This window comes from Myxocyprinus asiaticus, chromosome 45 (genome assembly GCF_019703515.2).
Source record: "Myxocyprinus asiaticus isolate MX2 ecotype Aquarium Trade chromosome 45, UBuf_Myxa_2, whole genome shotgun sequence".
NCBI classification, from domain to species: Eukaryota; Metazoa; Chordata; class Actinopteri; order Cypriniformes; family Catostomidae; genus Myxocyprinus; species Myxocyprinus asiaticus.
This window is the reverse complement of record NC_059388.1, coordinates 16,924,573-16,941,541: the sequence shown is the minus strand read 5'-3', so window position 1 is coordinate 16,941,541 and position 16,969 is coordinate 16,924,573. Positions and strand designations below refer to the sequence as shown.

General features: G+C 38.7%; 2 protein-coding genes across 3 annotated transcripts; both read right to left on the bottom strand.

Moving 5' to 3' along the window:
- Nucleotides 1–16: 16 nt before the first annotated feature.
- On the bottom strand, nucleotides 17–8,879 carry LOC127435107 (keratocan-like). 2 transcript variants are annotated; one of them, XM_051688308.1, is made up of 3 exons: nucleotides 8,673–8,879; nucleotides 2,036–2,910; nucleotides 17–1,770 (listed from the first exon to the last, which is right to left on the bottom strand). In XM_051688308.1, exons 1-3 carry the CDS (start codon nucleotides 8,687–8,689, stop codon nucleotides 1,601–1,603), a joined length of 1,062 nt encoding a protein of 353 aa, XP_051544268.1. In that variant the 5' UTR covers nucleotides 8,690–8,879; the 3' UTR covers nucleotides 17–1,600. The 2 variants fall into 2 exon arrangements, with proteins under 2 accessions (XP_051544268.1, XP_051544269.1); XM_051688309.1 differs by lacking the exon at nucleotides 8,673–8,879 and adding an exon at nucleotides 4,043–4,197.
- A 3,832-nt stretch (nucleotides 8,880–12,711) lies between these two features.
- Nucleotides 12,712–16,487, bottom strand: lum (lumican). The gene is made up of 3 exons (XM_051688310.1): nucleotides 16,176–16,487; nucleotides 14,425–15,320; nucleotides 12,712–13,770 (listed from the first exon to the last, which is right to left on the bottom strand). Exons 2-3 carry the CDS (start codon nucleotides 15,302–15,304, stop codon nucleotides 13,616–13,618), a joined length of 1,035 nt encoding a protein of 344 aa, XP_051544270.1. The 5' UTR covers nucleotides 15,305–15,320; nucleotides 16,176–16,487; the 3' UTR covers nucleotides 12,712–13,615.
- Nucleotides 16,488–16,969: the final 482 nt, after the last annotated feature.

The window sequence follows — 16,969 nt, the reverse complement described above, 5'->3', positions numbered from 1 at the left end:
TCACAAGACAATGCTGGACCATTGAAACCAGTTTAATCAAGAAAATCAAATAAAAGTATCACATCTTGAATTGTACCTCTGACAAAGCACCGTCTGAATGGTTCTCACAGTTAGTAAAATCATTTTTTCTACCAAGATGATTGCGGTGTTAAATGAAGAGAAAAGAAGAATATTTGATCAAAGTTGTGCGATAAAAAACAATATTCACATTATTTGAGACTTCAGAGAAAAATAAATCTTAAAATTAGTCTAGAATGTCCACTGGTAGATTGTCACACTGAGTATATGAATTAGTAAAACAGTCAATGTTTTCCCAAAATGGATGCTTCTCTCAAAATGAATGACAATGAATGAAGCTTTAGTGCTTGATCATATAAAACACTACATAAATTATCAGTACATGTGTAAAGTATGTGTTCTCCCTAGCGGCCAGTAGGGCACTAGTTATGTTGGACTTTGATTTTGAAATTTAGTGTTTGGTTCTTGTCTTGTCACTATTTCCAATTCCTGATTCCTCCCTGTCTTGATTGTTCCCTGGCTGTGTCTTTTTAATCTTGATAGTCCTTGTGTATTTCAGCCATCGTGTTTGCCATTGTCCTTTGTTGAACATAGTTATTGTAATGTTCAGGTCTAGTCTAGTTTTTGTTTAGTTCATGCTTTTGTTTTCACTGTAAATAAAGCTGCACTTGGGTTCACACCATCATCTTCTTCTTCAGTCTTCGTCCGTTGCCTGTCTGCATGTTACAAAGTCCAACGTAACTAGCATAGGTTACAACATTCCACAGAGTCATCAGGAATTAACATCTTTAGCAACAAGCTAGACAATGTTGATTGTACAAAGATGTTTTTGTCTGTAAATAAATGATCTAACTGTGCATATGATCTCACAGCTTTAAAAGAAACAAAGTAATTGAAGAATATATGTAAACTGCAATGGAAAAGTGTATGACACATAGGCAAGAAAAAAATTACAATTTATAAAGCTGATCTATTTTCAAACTCTGTTACTGCTGTAGCGACGAGTGTAACCATGCTTTAAATATAATACACCACCACTATGTACTAAGTTCACTACAAAGAAAATTTTGGCTCCATAATCAGACAAAAGACCACAACTTTGCTGTCCAAAAACATCCCAGAATAGTGTGGAGAGGTAAACTGGTTTTGGGGTATTACAATGTCTGATGAGGCAGATTTATTCGAAATTAAATAACTTCTACACAGAGGAAATAACTTGGATATCAGGACAATTATCTTTGAGCCCTCTTCAGTATATATAATATTTAACAGACAATGTTTCCCAGAGAGCAGACTTGCTAGTTTTCCATATGTATAAAATTAAAGGAAGGCACAGTGGTTTTAAAATATAGCCACTTGAGAAACCATCTAATACACATTAGAACTAGTCTCATACATCTTAGCTCCACTGAAAAGACCAGCAAAGGATAATTCATGGAAATTCATGCTGGCCTAAGCTGGTCTTTTGAGCAGGGTACTTATAAAGTTCAATATTTAATCTTAGACTTTTCAAATTGTCCTTTTCAAGTGTTTTAGTTCTGGTAGATGCAATGGACAGGAGTATCCAGCAGGTATAAGTCCTTTATATGACAACAGCCCTGAGGAGACGGAAACACATCATCAGATCTTGTGGAATAGGGGGTTTGATCTCGTTACCATCGAGGCGAAGGTAGCGGAGACGAGGACCCCTCTCATCAAAGTAGTGATCAAGGGCTGCTGTGGGAGCTGGACATATGTTAGATCCATTCACACCTATGGACATGACAGAAAAATTATATATATTACTGATCATAGTCAAAGACACAAAAACAATTTAGTTTGACTTTAGTCCTGAATGGGGCAATAGTACGAACAGAAATAAAAATTGATACCTGATTCTTAGATGTAAAAATATCAGGCATTTGATGTTTTTTCAAAATAAATTTGTAATAATTAATTAATTAATTAACAAAATTCAGTAAAGAAAACTATATAAAACTATCCATGTGCATGATCGGAACTTTGGTTGTGGACTTACTCTTGATCTTATTGTGATCCAGATGTAGGTGCTCCAGGCCAGTGGAGATGATGGGCACCTCAGTAAGCTGGTTGTGAGAGAGCTGTAGATCCAGGATGCTGGAAAGATTAAACACATTTTTTGGGATCCCTCCATTGCCTAGCTTATTCCGATTGAGCCTGAGAGATGACACCTTGGGAAGTCCCTTGAAATAATCAGCAGAGATCTTCTCAATGTTGTTGCTGTCCAGAAAGATCTGTGAAGTTGTGGGTGGTAAGCCGAGGGGCATGCTGTTTAGCTGATTCTTCGCCAAGTTGATTTGGACCAAGTTGCTGAGACCTTTCAGGCTGACCTCAGTTACTGCATCATCCTGAAGCTTGTTGCTTTGCAGATCCAGCAAGGTGAGATGGTCCATCCCAGAGAAGACACCAGCAGGAATCTTGGAGATTCTGTTCCGGGAGAGCCGCAGCTGCTCTAGGCTGGTAGGCAGAGGAGATGGAATGGAAGTGAGCAAGTTGTCTTCCATGTAAAGATGTACAAGGTTGGTCATGGCCCTAAGAGCATCAATCTCCAAGCCCTCGCTTGTGATTTTATTGCGGCTGAGGTTGATCCACCTTAGTTGTGTGGCATTGCGCAGAGCGTCAGCCGAGAGGACATCAATGAGGTTGTTTTGGAGATACACATACAAAGTGTAGGGAGGGAGGACAGGTATGCGTTTCAGGCCTTTGTTATCACAGTAAACAGCGTTAGGGAAGCTAGGAGGGCAACGGCATTCTTTTGGACATTCCTGAAGCTGAGACATCAGGTGCTTGTAGGGCATTTCCTGAGAACTAACTTGAGTGGCCAAAAGTAGGGTTGCAAATGCAACCATGAGCCATGCCATGGTTAGGTTCAACCTGCAAAATAATAGAGACAGAAAAGGTCATAAAATAGGCTGTCAAGAAAGCTCTAGGAGGAGTTATATTTAATAATTTTGGTCTTTGTTTAGAGATTCTGGAAAATCCTAATAGGCCTAAAGTGTAGAAAAATATATTGGCTTTTTCGAGTCAACATAATTAGCTTAATTTGACTAGATTTGATTAATCATCATTAATCTGCGTCAGAGTCATCTTGTGTGAAGATACATGATGCTTCTCATGAGTCTTTCATCTTTTGACATGCTCAGAATAGTGACAGATCCACCCTACATTTCCTCAGGTTCTCACTAAGTGGATAAAATAATTGAGAAAAAACATCAGAGACATCCTTTGATTAACACTATCATTCCCTGTGTCTGTGTCTTCTGCACAGTAATCATCTTAAACTCAGAATACACTGCCAGGTCAATTTTAATTGCCTTAAGAATGACTCCATTCAGAAGACAGTAACATCTTGGACTTCGGCACAAACACAAACGTTCAGGCATGTCCATGTCTGACTACTTCTGAATACAACCAGGTGTACCAAATATGGAAGGGCTTGTACCAACACCTGGATTATTAAAGATATTTGATACCTTCAATTAACAATTATTATAGCTCTAAATTTTCTTTGCTGACATCCACATATTTCTCTTGGCTTGAAAGCTTAGCTTTCTCTCTCATCTGGTAGTTAATTATAATTTTCTATGGGCAACAAACTCTGACTGAACCAGAGAGGATCAAAACGAATCCCTGGATACCTCGTAGTCAAGTCAGGTTAAGCCAGCATCAACTGTAGAGATCTCTCAAAGTAAGATATACTTTTAAATAATGATCTCCACGTCAACACTCTGACCTTTGCAGAGCCGGAGTACAGACCACAACTGCATCCAAATGCATATGCTGGTCTTTATAACAGGGGCAGAGTGCACTTCTGTGTTAGAATCAAGATTGATTAATCACAAAAATACAACTCTACAAAAAATTAAAGCAACTGTGAAAACTACTAATACTGTAGCTCCCCTAATACAAAGTACAGAAGACCTCCATTGGTGTGAAAGAAACACACAGTTTCCTTTCCAAAAGTGCACACAATCATTGAAAAAAATGCTGCTAGTTTGAGACTTACCTTTGTCTTCCCTAGAGCTTCTCAATCAAATGTGCACTACTGTGTCTCTTTGATGGGTTGCTATGGGTTCAGGTGTCTCGACTCTGAGGTACTTTGTCCCCTCCAGCCTCTATTTGTACTGTCAATAGCATTTCATGATCCCTTCACAGACAGACACATGTCTGCCAATCATAGCCTCCTGAGATTTAGAGTCATTATCCCATTAGGATGAACTGGGCTTAAACCGGTGTCTTGGACAAAATAAGACATGGCCCAGTTATAATCAGGTTAATACAGGCCTATATAACATGCTGCATCCTTCATCATCTTCCTTATCCTTCCTCACACCAACACCTGTCTCTTGTTGCATCTTTTTAGGAAAAAAATGTCTTGGCCAGACAGTGGGGACTCAGACTTGGCATGATTTCTCAGAGTCTGTGGCAATGATGTCAAGCCATGTGGTCTTGTGAACTTGATGCTTTAAATTTTGAAATTATAATCAAGCAAATGCATGGCTTTGTTCATATTCATCTATCCATCCATTCATTCCATCCATCCATCCATCCAATCATTCATTCATTCGTTCGTTCATTCATCCTCTCCATTGTCAGCAGCCATATCAACCTGTAGCTCAAGACTGGTTGCCCACTGAAGCTAAGCAGGATTGAGCCTGGTCAGTACCTGGATGGGAGACCTCCTGGGGAAAACTAAGGTTGCTGCTGGAAGAGGTATTAGGGAGGCCAGCAGGGGGTGCTCACCCTGTGGTCTATTTGGGTCCTAATGTCCCAGTATAGTGACAGGGCCACTATACTGTAAAAAGGCACTGTCCTTTGGATGAGATGTTAAACTGAGGTCCTGACTCTCTGTGGTCATTAAAAATCCTAGCGCACTTCTTGTAAAGAGTATGGATGTAACCCTTGTGTCCTGGCTAAATTCCCCCCATTGGCCCATCTCAATCATGGCCTCCTAATAATCCCCATCCACCAATTGACTGTATAACTGTCCTCTCTCCTCTCCACCAATAGCTGGTGTGTGGTGAGTGTACTGGTGCACTATGGCTGCTGTTGCATCATCCAGGTGGATGCTGCACACTGGTGGTGGTTGAGGAGAACCCCCTGTTCACTGTGTAAAGTGCTTTGAGTGTAGTGTCAGAAAAGTTTCTATATAAATGTAACGTTCATTCATTCATCATATCCCTGCTCCCCCTAGTTTGGCTTTGCTCATTTAGTATACTCATTTCCGTCATTCTAATCAGGACTTGAAAATGACATTTATTTGTGTGTAGGTGCTTACAGTAGATGCAAAATCAGTAATAAAAAATATCTTCTAAATGTTTGGTATTTGATGTACACAATTAGTGGTTGACCGATATGGGTTTTTTAATGGCCGATGCTGATATCCAGAGAGCAGGGTTGCCAATAGGCCGATACAATGCCGATATATCACACAATTTAATTTAGTAATTAACAAACATAAAATTGCTAAAAACAAAAAACAAATAAACTCTTATTTAGCACTATATATACTCAATTAAAAAAAAAATATATATATATATATATATATATAAAAAAATAAAAATAAATAAATATTGTATTTTAAATGGTAGATAGCAGATTTCTGTTTAATCATCAAATTTTAGTAATTTATTTGCACATGAAGAAATTGTTAATAAAAAAGAAAGAAGGAAATAACAGTACACACAGTAGTTCAGCAACCATGGATGGCATGTTCACATCGGCAATCACATTTGCTCAAAAAATACAGAATCAAACCAATTGTACATACATTGCATAGTGAATAAGACATTTACTTATAGCACACATGAAGCGCTTTTACCTTGGGCTGTATCCGAAAATGTAGGCAGCTGACTTGCTACCTAGCTGCCTACTCAGTTAATGGCTTAACTGACAGCTGTTTTGAATGAATGGAACTCTTAAGGAAACTGGTCTCCGAACAGTTTGAAAAGCACCTTATTTTCATCCTCTCTCCATATACAGCCTCCGGAGGCAGTATTTTCCTGGTTTTGGATGCAGCCTTGAAGTTGCACTTATGTGTTTGTGCGGATCCAGCGTGAGCAGCAGCAATCTCCTGACAGTTTAAACGGCCTGGATCATCTGCTTAGATTGTCACAGGTCAGACTGTCATGATTTGTGAATAAGTGGAACTTTTGATCCTGAAGTTTTTGATTCTGGCTGATAGAATACGTGCTACAGAGGAATATATTATATGAGCGCTCGACGGGAAGAAACACTGGAGGTTTGTGAATTACAATTAGGTATCTGCATATTTGCAAATGGTATATAATACAAGTTTTATTGATATTTGCCTTTTATCATTAGAAAATAAAGTTAAAGGTGACTGCTGAGGAGATACTGTTAGAAAACTTGCTTCAGAGGAAGATTTTTGAGCACTCCACAGGATGCTGGATCTGCTGAAGTTGTGTGAGGTTTATTATGTTTTAACAAGATATGTGCATATTTGCAGACGGTATTTGATATTAGTTTTATAGATATTTGCCTTTTTATCATTAGACAAGACAGTTAAAAGTTACAGGGAACTGTTTAGGAGAGAGAGGGAGAATGAAACAGACTAGCACTTTAACATTATAAGCTCAAACATGTCTGCCGCGGCTCTGATATGTGGACCGTTTAAATTACTGTGTTGCACACTGGTCTGTTAGTAACACAATGGCACGTAACAACAAAACGACTTGTGACTGGTTGATTACATGTCTCAGTCGCTTTACATGCAAACAGGCAATTTTTGGCGCTCTCAAGAAAAAAATCTGCCAAACGGGAAAATTTATCGGCCTCTGCGATATATCGGTCAACTACTATACACAATCATTGATCATGCCACCACAATGCATCAACAAAAAGTTGAGTCCCCAGGGGGACACTAGTCTAGATTCATAAGCAAAGATTAACTTGGCACTGGTAGCCACATATGGTGTCTTTGTTTGACTGCCAAGGGCTGATCTTGTTTTGTCATTGCTTGTTCTCAATTCTTTTGATGACAACAACACCTTACTGTGCCACTGTAATCCGCTGTAATTGGCTCCTCCAGTTCTAATCTATGATCGCCTGTAATCCAGTCTATTATCCAGCATCTCGTGTCTAGGAAGGTGCAGCTCTACGTTAGAACCAGTGGTCTTTGGCCTGCAGGTCAAAAATTACAAACACCAACCTAATCCAATTACAGAATTCAAAACCCATTATTCACAGGAAGCCTTAGGAGCTCTAATCACTGAAGACATCTGCTTCAAGGTCTACGCCACAATGTGGCTATGAGCGTTAGGCTGTGAAATACGGTACATGACGAGGTCATTCTCAGGGCAGCAATTAATATCTAGCTGCAGTACTTATGATGGATGTTTACACCTATATAACAATAGAGTGGGTTATCTTACTTCGCTACACAGAGAAAAAAAGAAAAAAAAAATCTTAATGTTTTTATTTTGTTTTCCAGTGAAAATATCTAAATGTCCCTTCAAACAAGATACATTTTCTTGAGAAGCAAAATGACAAGATTTTTTGTCATTCAGTGTCTTTGATGGTTAGATGAAGTAATCAAAGAAGCATTTAACCATGCCACAAGGGGAGCTCATGAATTAAATGCACTTAGTGCTCAACAAATGCAATCACATATAATTAGACAGGTGTTGGAGTTGTGAGGTGTTAGACAGTGGAATTCACCATTTGTTTCAGAGTAGCACATTTTGCAGCTGGCTCGGCTGTAGGCTACAAGTGGCCCTAAGCTAATCTGCTTAGCGATAATGCTAACTGTCAAATACTCAAGTTCATGACACCCCAATTAGCACTAAAACTTGTACTCTGAGATTGTTTTGCAAAAACATAACTAATCAGTTGTGGCCATAGAATAATTACAATAGGTTAATCACAATGAAATGGAACAAGGAAAAAAAAATCTATATAGTACATTTACTTTAGGCTTTTCATAGCTCAGGTTCTTTGATAAAAGTGATGACTAGTGAGAAATGAAAACTGGTCGAGGCAGCACCTGACTTTCTGTGGTACACCAAAAAGAAAACACATGCTCTCAAGAACATTAATTTCCCGTTTGGGGCTTTGAGTCTCAAGGTAGTTATATTAATTACACGAGGCTGTACTGTGCTCAGTGTTTAGGTCTAAGTCTGTTTAATAGTGGAGTTCAGTCTTAAATGTCCAATTCCAGTCTTTCACATCCCTATGCTGTTATATTTTTAAGGATTTGTTTTATACGACTTAAGAGAACAACTTATTAAATGTGCAGTTTTTCAGTGCATACTGTAACATAACTCTTGCTAGTAGCTCAAACTAAAGACGAATCCCACACAAACCATCTGAATGTAACCTCATTCCTGATTACCACTACATAGACCAGATTCAAGTTTAAGATAATTTACATGCAGGAAATTATAATTGAAAGGTCCTATTAACCATTATTTTACATGAAAACCTGCAGAGAATGACAGAAATGGAAGACAGAGAAAAGGCAATATAATAATAATAATAATAATAATAATAATAATAAAGAAAAACATTTTAAATTCAAAACATTCCATGCAAACCAATGAACTCCATACACCCACCCCCAATTCCTTATTGCATAACAGCCACAGAAAAGTGAGAATGCAGTACAAAAACTTTACCTGTGTATCACAGTCATAGAGCTGATGTTGGTTTACACAGGTGGAGGTGCAGTGCCTGGTTTTCAGGTTGTAGTAAGTCTCTCGGTTCACTTGTTCTCCCCGCCAGTTTGAGTCCAGTCTGCAGTTTCTCTCACTTTCTTTCTGTCACATGCATCAAAAGACAGAGTCTTAGTAGATTTCTATTGTCAGTTGAGTTACTTCCCCAAGGCCAAACCTTTGACATCAGCTGGTCGCATTGAATAGGAGGGTGTGCAAATGTTTGGAAGATACGAGTGGAGTTGCCATCTGCATGCGTTCATTGGTTACTTATTGCAAGCACAGCACTTTTTTCGTGAGTTGGTGCCTGGGGAGGAGGGGGACCCTGGTACAGCTGTGACACCATCCAAACATCTTTACAGGTGGCTTAGAGATATAACTCTTTCTGGGCTGCTAGATCAATGAACTTTTCATCTCCATCCCTCACTATCTCATGATTTTGAGGGATGTTTTTACACCCTGTTAAACCTGGCCACCCTGGGGCAATGCACATCATCTGGCTGTCATTTTGCACTGGTGGAGCCTCTGGTGAAGACTAGTCCTGACCCGTGAAAAGTGGAATGAAAGGTGTGATTAAGATGGAATGCAAAAATTGGTGGAAGCCACAATGGTGTAAAATTTCCAGTTGTACCATGGATCTCTCTCTTTTTCTTTAATTGTCTCTCCCTGAGCTGTGCATAGCTTTTCAATAAATAAAAGGGAAGCAACCCTTTACATAGTTACCAGGCGACATCTGTTTCAACATCTGGATTCTGTTTTAGACGCTTTAGGATGAAGAAGAGGAAAGAGGGATTTAGAAGCTCTTTGATTTGGGCAGGACACTGATTAAAGTCCTGTTGCTCATTGAAAAAGGGGTATACACTTAGTGAGATCTCCAGATATTTGGCTATCCTCGAAAGGTCCACACAAATTGTATGCAACTTCTCAGTGTCTGGCACTGTAGATACTTGTGCCATTAGATTAATGCCTTAATGAGGATATAATATAATTCATGGGGATATTCATATAGACATTAGATAGAACACCTAAATTAAGTCTTCTCTGTGTACTCACATAGATTGGACCTTAATTGTATAATTCCCTTCCACTCACCACATTCTTATAAAGTTTTATAAAGACCCCAAAAAGTGTTTGGACTCTTTCTAGTAGTCAGACATTAGTGGAACATGTCCATAGTTAATGTGATGAACTACACCTGTGGCAACACTGCTAGGACACCTGTGTGAACATGAGGTGAACTAAACTCACATATCCACTAAAAATGACTTTGGGACCAGTTGTTTAAAAGTAATATAAAAATGGCTATGAAAAGTGCAGATAGTTTTGAGAAAAGGTCTTGCATCATTAATCTAATGTGTTCAAATACTGTACATAGATAAAGTCCTCATACTTCTTTATGCAGAGCCACACAGAAAGAGGCCAGACACAGCATCCCTCCTCTGGCCACGGATATCACACATCACAAATTAACAGATATTTGTGAGTGACATCCCCTCAGGTGCCCTATGTCTATTTCACAAGCCCATTTCTCAGATAACATGACGGTGCAGCACAATAGTCATCATCCAAACAAACTGGAAACCATTTTCTTTCAAGAGATTAGCTGTGGGAGGATGAGCCAAAAAAAAACAAAAAAAAACAACAATCATAGTGTTCTTGTTCCTCCATAAAGTATCTCTCGTGTCAAATAGAGGCTGCGTAATAGGCTGTGGTTTTCTAGTGAGACCTCATCTGCACTGTAAAGCACACACATACAAAACAAATGATACAGCAACATTCCAGTGTCACCCTCTTTGAGTGCCATAGCCACATTACGATATCCTGGTACTGTACAGTATTTTAAGTCGCTAGTTAAAGGGATAGTTCACCAAAAAATTTACTCATCCACATGTTGTTCGAAACTCAACACTAAATGAGATATTTTAAAGAATGTTTCCATAAAATGGCACCAAAGGTGTCTTAAAAGTAGCCCAAGCAATTTGTGCATAATATTTTAAGTCTTCTGAAGAAACAAAATCAATTTGCATGATGAACAGACTGAAATGTAAGTCGTTATTTACACTTAAATTAAATTATTAATCAACTTCTTTAGAGCCCAAATCAAATATTCTGTGAATAACATCAAACCTCACTGAGACGTGCACATCTCGTGACCAATCATCATGGCGTCATGACACAAGAACCAGTGAAATGTTTATGTTATTGATGTAGTCGCCATATTTTGTTTGGGATCATATTCAATAGTAGTTGATCAATGATTTGATTTGATTTGATTTGAGAGTGAATATCAACTTAAATTTCAACCTATTTATCACATAAAGTGATTGTAATGCATCAGAAGACTTGTAAAATAGTAAATAAGTCTGTGGCGAGGGTGTGGTTGAGTGTCCATCCAAGGAAAGGGGAAGCGGTAAGGACTCATCCCTGGGTGATAATTAGGTCTAACAGCTGTTTCTTGTAGCAGTAATTCGGAAAGAGCGATAAGAGGAGCCCACGCCAAAGCCCAGGGAGAGAGAGAGAGAGACGCACGTGCCTGTGTGTGTGTGTCGTTATGTTTCAGTTCAGTGTTTTATATCAAATTAAAGTTCTGTTTATTGTTTACTCCAGCTCTCACTTCCTCGTTGGTAGGGAAGGCAGAGTCTGTTACAGAGTCGTATTGAGTACTTTTAATGTGGTTTAATGGTGTTTTTTGTCCTTTATGGTGCTTGACAAAGGCATTTGAATACCTTTTTGAAGTCTTTTTTTTTTTTTTTTTTTTTTGATCTTGTGAAATCAGTTAGTTGTGAACTTGAATGCTCTGGCTGATACAATGTGGAAAAGATATTTGAAAAACAAAGTCTGCCTGACTACCTATTATCTGTTCCTGACATATAGAGGAACTCCCACCATCCATTTCTGTATGGCTGTTAGATGGTCACTCCAGAACCTCCACTTCTCTGGAATGCTGGGACATCTGCCTGTAATTCATCTACTATTTTAAATAAAAACACTCATAGACTCATGACAGTGGTTCTGGTGCAAGCTCAGACTTGAGCAGATAGATTTTTAGTTATTCTCGTCATGATGGTGTGGTCTGGATTTTAGCTGATGAATGGAGAAACAGATGGACGCACAGATGGCAAAACCAAGTCTAATGGTTCCACTATTTTATGATTCATCCAAGGTATGTTCTGAGCTGGAAGAGAGTAAATGTTTACAGCTAACCAAAGCACTGGGGTTTGTGACCAGAAATGGTACATTTTACACCTCTCTGACTTACCAAAACTTTAATATTCCTTACTAAAGCACCTCAGGATGCACTGATGAGTTTACCCTCCCTTCAAAATTGGTATAAGGTTACAACTATGAAAACTCTTCCACACTAAAGCCTTTTCATCAAACAGCAGCTATGTTAATATTCACAGCCTGTGCCTCAGCTGGGCACATCAAAAGAAGATGTTTCCTACAGGAAGTGTTTGCTATCAGAATAGTAGTTGCTCTGCTTCTAACAGAAATAACTGTCCTCATCGTGCACTCTTACAGAACTTCACCCATCCATGAGTCTTGCTCAGAGGGGAGAAAGGAGTTGGAAGGAGGACAGATTCATACCAGAAGTTTCTTTCCATTACAGGCAGCAGTGCAGAGCAATGGAAAGCCAGTCAAGCTAGATCAACAACCAAGACAAAACTAAATAAATGCTGAGTTACTTCACTTGCCTAGATAGATAGATAGATAGATAGATATTCTGTCATATGTATTTTCCTTTATCATCTTATTATCAGGATTGATAACTTATTGGACTATTCTTTGACAGCTAGAGAGTAGTTTAGGACCACTGGAATCCCCCACATATGTAAGAAATCTGGTTTATTCAATTAAAGATGAACAAACTGGTGTGGCATTTTCTATAAAAAATAGAAAAAAAAAAAAAAAAAAAACGTATAGGGGAACTTACAAATTTTACATAACAGTCCACCAAAGTTACTGTTGTCCTGTGACTTCAATGATTTGAGTGACATTCTGATGATGTGAAATGGTATATTGCATACATAACACTTTTTCCAATGCCATTGCCATAAAATTTAAAGCACTTATGATTACAAAAGGTACTAAGATGAACTGCATGCAGATAGAATATTGTATAAATGTTGGCAGTGTTAAGAAATTTAAGCTGCTACTAGTTTGCTATTAATACAACATTTCACACTGCAATTCCTCACAGTTAAATAAAATCTTTTCTTTGATTTAGTTTCAGATAAACATCAGCATATTAATTCAGTCCAGCCATATTTTAGTTAAGTTCAAATGAAACTATGAAAAATAACTTAAATTCAAGACAGCCTTCAAAATAGCATTGTCTTATTTTTCAGACAGTTTGAACAAAGATATTTTATATAGTAATCTAAACAATTTTATTTCCTTCCCGGCAGGCTTATCAATAATATGATTACAATAATAGAACATTTTGAGCGATTAAGGTTTTTAACATGCGGAAAAAAAATCTGATGAAAATAGATGATCTACATCCACTTCTAGAGTGTAGACTAAGCAATATGTTTTAATTTTATTAATCTCTTGCACAAAATAGTGTCTTTCTTTAGATCAAATTATCTAAGTGTGTGCTTAAATGCCTCATGGACAGGTAGGAAATACAAATGTCCCTTTCCTAGTTCTAGTACTATTCCTCATACAGTATCATACAAGAAAATTATATATCATGTTCCATAATTTCAAGATTTCAGACTATTGCTGCCCATTTTTGATAAAAATGTACTCAACATTTTAGAGAGTAAATGTTGTCATCAAACTACAAATAACAAGGGTCATAAAAGATGTGTAGATTTCAATCAGAGTGTCTAATAAAAGCAATAGCCTTATTTTGTTTTATGTACTAGAGAGCACTCTGGCTGCTGATCAGAGACGTGACTCTATTCAAAGATGATCTCTGAGGCCTGGCGTAGGCAGTTGGACGTGTCATCTGGCATACTTCTGTGCGTAAGGTTGTTCCCATCCAAGCGCAGGGTCCTCAGCCTGGAGTAGTTGACAGGGGAGCTGAACTTGCAGATGTTTGACAGGTCAAACTCTGAAGCGTAAAAGAAGGGATGCAATCAAATTGACAGCAAGGAATCAAATCTCAAAACAATGTAGATCTGTTTTCTGAAAGGGATAGTTCATTACTCACTTCATTACTCACCCTTATGTCTTTCCAATCCCATATGACTTTTTTCTTGCATGGAACACAAAAGGAGAAATGAAACAGAATGTCCAAGCTTCTCTGTCCCTAATCACCATTTACTTTCATTGTCAAAGAGCGTGTTTACATACACACCAATACGCCGATAACTACCCAAAATCAGTGTATTCAAAACATTTGATGACGCAAGAAAACTGCATTTGCACACAACGCTTGTGCACATTGGATAAACCGGTAAGAACTCCGTACCCAGATAACCTCACACGTTGTTGGCTTTTTAAGGTGTGAGACTGTGCATGTAAACATGCTCGGTCTTGTCTATACAATGGAAGTCAATGGTGATCAGGGACAGAGCAGTTTAGACATTCTGCTAAATGTCTTCAGGTTTGGAACGACATGATGACAGACTTTTAATTTCTGGGTGAACTATCCCTTGAACACCCAGATAAAAAGACCAGCTTAGACCAATCAAGGCTGGTTTATGATAGTCTGGTCTAAGAATTTCTAACAGGGCAGACTGACAGAAGAAGGCAAGTGACTTACTGCTAATATCATTGACTTGCAGGTACAGGTGCTCAAGAGATTCATTGATCTCTGGAATGGTCTTCAGCTTGTTGAAAGATAAGTCGAGCTCAAGGAGAGAGGACACATTAAACACACCAGCAGGGATTCCAGAGTCTACCAACTTATTGTGAGAGACACGTAGATACTGCAAGGCTGGCAGTTTGGCCAGGTAGCCATTAGGGATGCTGTCGATATCATTGTGGTCAGCATAGAGCATTAAGAGCGAAGATGGAACCCCCGCCGGAAGCTTCTTCAGCTTGTTCTCGCTCACGTCCAACAGAACAAGAGACTTCAGGCCTTTGAAGGCACCTGTGATGCTCTCAGTGGTCAGTTTGTTCTTGGACAGGTGAATGGTGGTCAGGTTTTCCATGCCAGACAAAGTGTTGGAAGGAAATGAGCTCAGCTGGTTGCCAATCAACTTCAACTCATCCAAAGACTTGGAAAGAGGACCAGGGGGTTTGGTCAGCTTGTTATTGCTGAAGAGGAGCTTCTCCAAGCTGCCCAGTTTATCAATGGTACCTGCCTGGATCTTGTCGCTAGTGATGTTGTTGTTATCGAGAACAAGCCAGCGAAGGTCGGTGGCATTATCAAACACACCGGCCTTGATCTCCTCAATATAGTTATTCTGTAGGTAGAGGTATTTGATTCCACTCGGCACAATGGGGATGAATTTCAAGTTGCGCTCATTGCAGTACATGGCAGTGGGAAAGTTGATGGGGCATTCACAGTCCTGGGCACAAGTGGGAGATGATATCACCTCTAGTGGTGCAGAGGGGACGTAGTATTCGTCATAGTAATCGTACTGTCCCAAACTATGACAAATGAGTCCAGCCAACAGGAAAGAGTACAGGGAAAACATGGCTGTCTAAATAAACCTAGACCAGAGAAGAGAAGAGAAGAGAAGAGAAGAGAAGAGAAGAGAAGAGAAGAGAAGAGGGAGTGGTTTCTATGGTTACTTAAGAGGCAAGCTATATTAAATGGAAAAAAAAATTGTAAGAATAACATAACTTTGTACAGTCCGCCTTAGACATAAACAACACCCAGATATATAATTTTAATAGAAATTGATGACTTCATCCTCATGTGCGCAAATAGTCCTTCCTCCCTTCCTCCCGTAGCAAATTAGACCCACATTGCTTATGTGCAGATCCAAGTTCATCTCTAGTTACACAAAGCTTACTGCATACCTTCCATTCTCTTTGTGTGCAATTGCAAATGAATAATTTTAGACTGTGCCATCAACAAAGACTGTATTTTTGGGTGATCAATGTATATTTCATCAAGGTTACAAGACATCATCAAGAGGAATAAAAAGGAGCAGGTGTAATGTGCAGACTAACAGTACAGTATTATGTAATAAATAACTGTGACATAATAGTTCTTGGCAGGAATATCGCATATACATAGAACCACATAAGTTTCTATTCATGCACATCAACAAAATTCATACAACGAAATTCCATTTTAAATGATCAAATGCAATCATTCATAACTCAAATTAATTATTCTGGGTGAAACATACTTGATTATACTGGTAGCTCTCAGACTCTAACTCTACTAAGTTGAATATATACAAAATTATTAAAAATAAAGTATATTCTTGTGTCATTCCTCTCCAAAATTCTGCAAACCCGATGTCTGATAATCTTATCCAGACACAACAAAAACAAGCATGATCTTTCACTAATCATTACAAAAACCCAAAACTGCATATGCTGAATATTCCTTACCTTCCTGCTTCTCTCTTTCTGTGTATGACTTCAGGTAGACTTGTGTTCGGCCCGAGGACTCTGGAGAGAAAGAGAAAGGGAGGGAGAGAGAGGTGGAAGAGCAGAGAGAGAGAGAGAGAGAGAGAGAGAGAGAGAGAGAGAGAGAGAGAGAGAGAGAGAATGAGAGACAGACACTCAGCCAGACTTTAGTCGCCCCAGATTGATAGAAAACAGCATTTAGGCGGTTCTGGAGTGTAGATGTCAGCAGTTCACCATGAAAACCAAGACATATGGATTCTAACAAGGTTTAGGTTTAGCAAAGCAGTTTGGGACATGTAGTCCTTCACAGGACATAGCATGGATCAAAGAATCATCAGGGAGGGTTTGCAATATACTATATATACCTGTATAGTTGCCACACACACGCACACTTTTCCATTAAATCCTTTCCAAATTATGCCACAAAACAAGCCATCTATTGTGTAACACGCAAACAAACTTGCAAACACCTCAGAATGCAAACCATCAGTCCATCCAGGACAATACCAGACATTTCTCATAAAAATAAATATTCTCAACAAAATAAGGGTTTATAAAACAAAAGAAAGAACTTCCAAAAAACTTGGCTGCTAGCAATGGCAGCTGCCTGCTGTTAAACTACTGGGCATTTGGCTGTAAATAAGAGTTGGAAAAATTGACCAAATAAGACTGTAGTGGGCCAAACCAGCCTTACATAACTGTGTTGTCTATCTTTGCTTCTGTTCACTCTGTGTCTGTATAGTGTATCCAATTCTTAACAGCTGGTAGATTGTATA

Excerpts from the sequence above, each read along its gene's own strand:
- LOC127435107 (XM_051688308.1), bottom strand. Across the intron at positions 1,771-2,035 it reads GGATCACAATAAGATCAAGA|GTGTGAATGGATCTAACATA; the intron begins GTAAGTCCACAA and ends TCATGTCCATAG.
- lum (XM_051688310.1), bottom strand. The coding sequence starts at position 15,304 with ATGTTTTCCCTGTACTCTTTCCTGTTGGCTGGACTCATTTGTCATAGT. Across the intron at positions 13,771-14,424 it reads GCAAGTCAATGATATTAGCA|AGTTTGACCTGTCAAACATC; the intron begins GTAAGTCACTTG and ends TTTACGCTTCAG.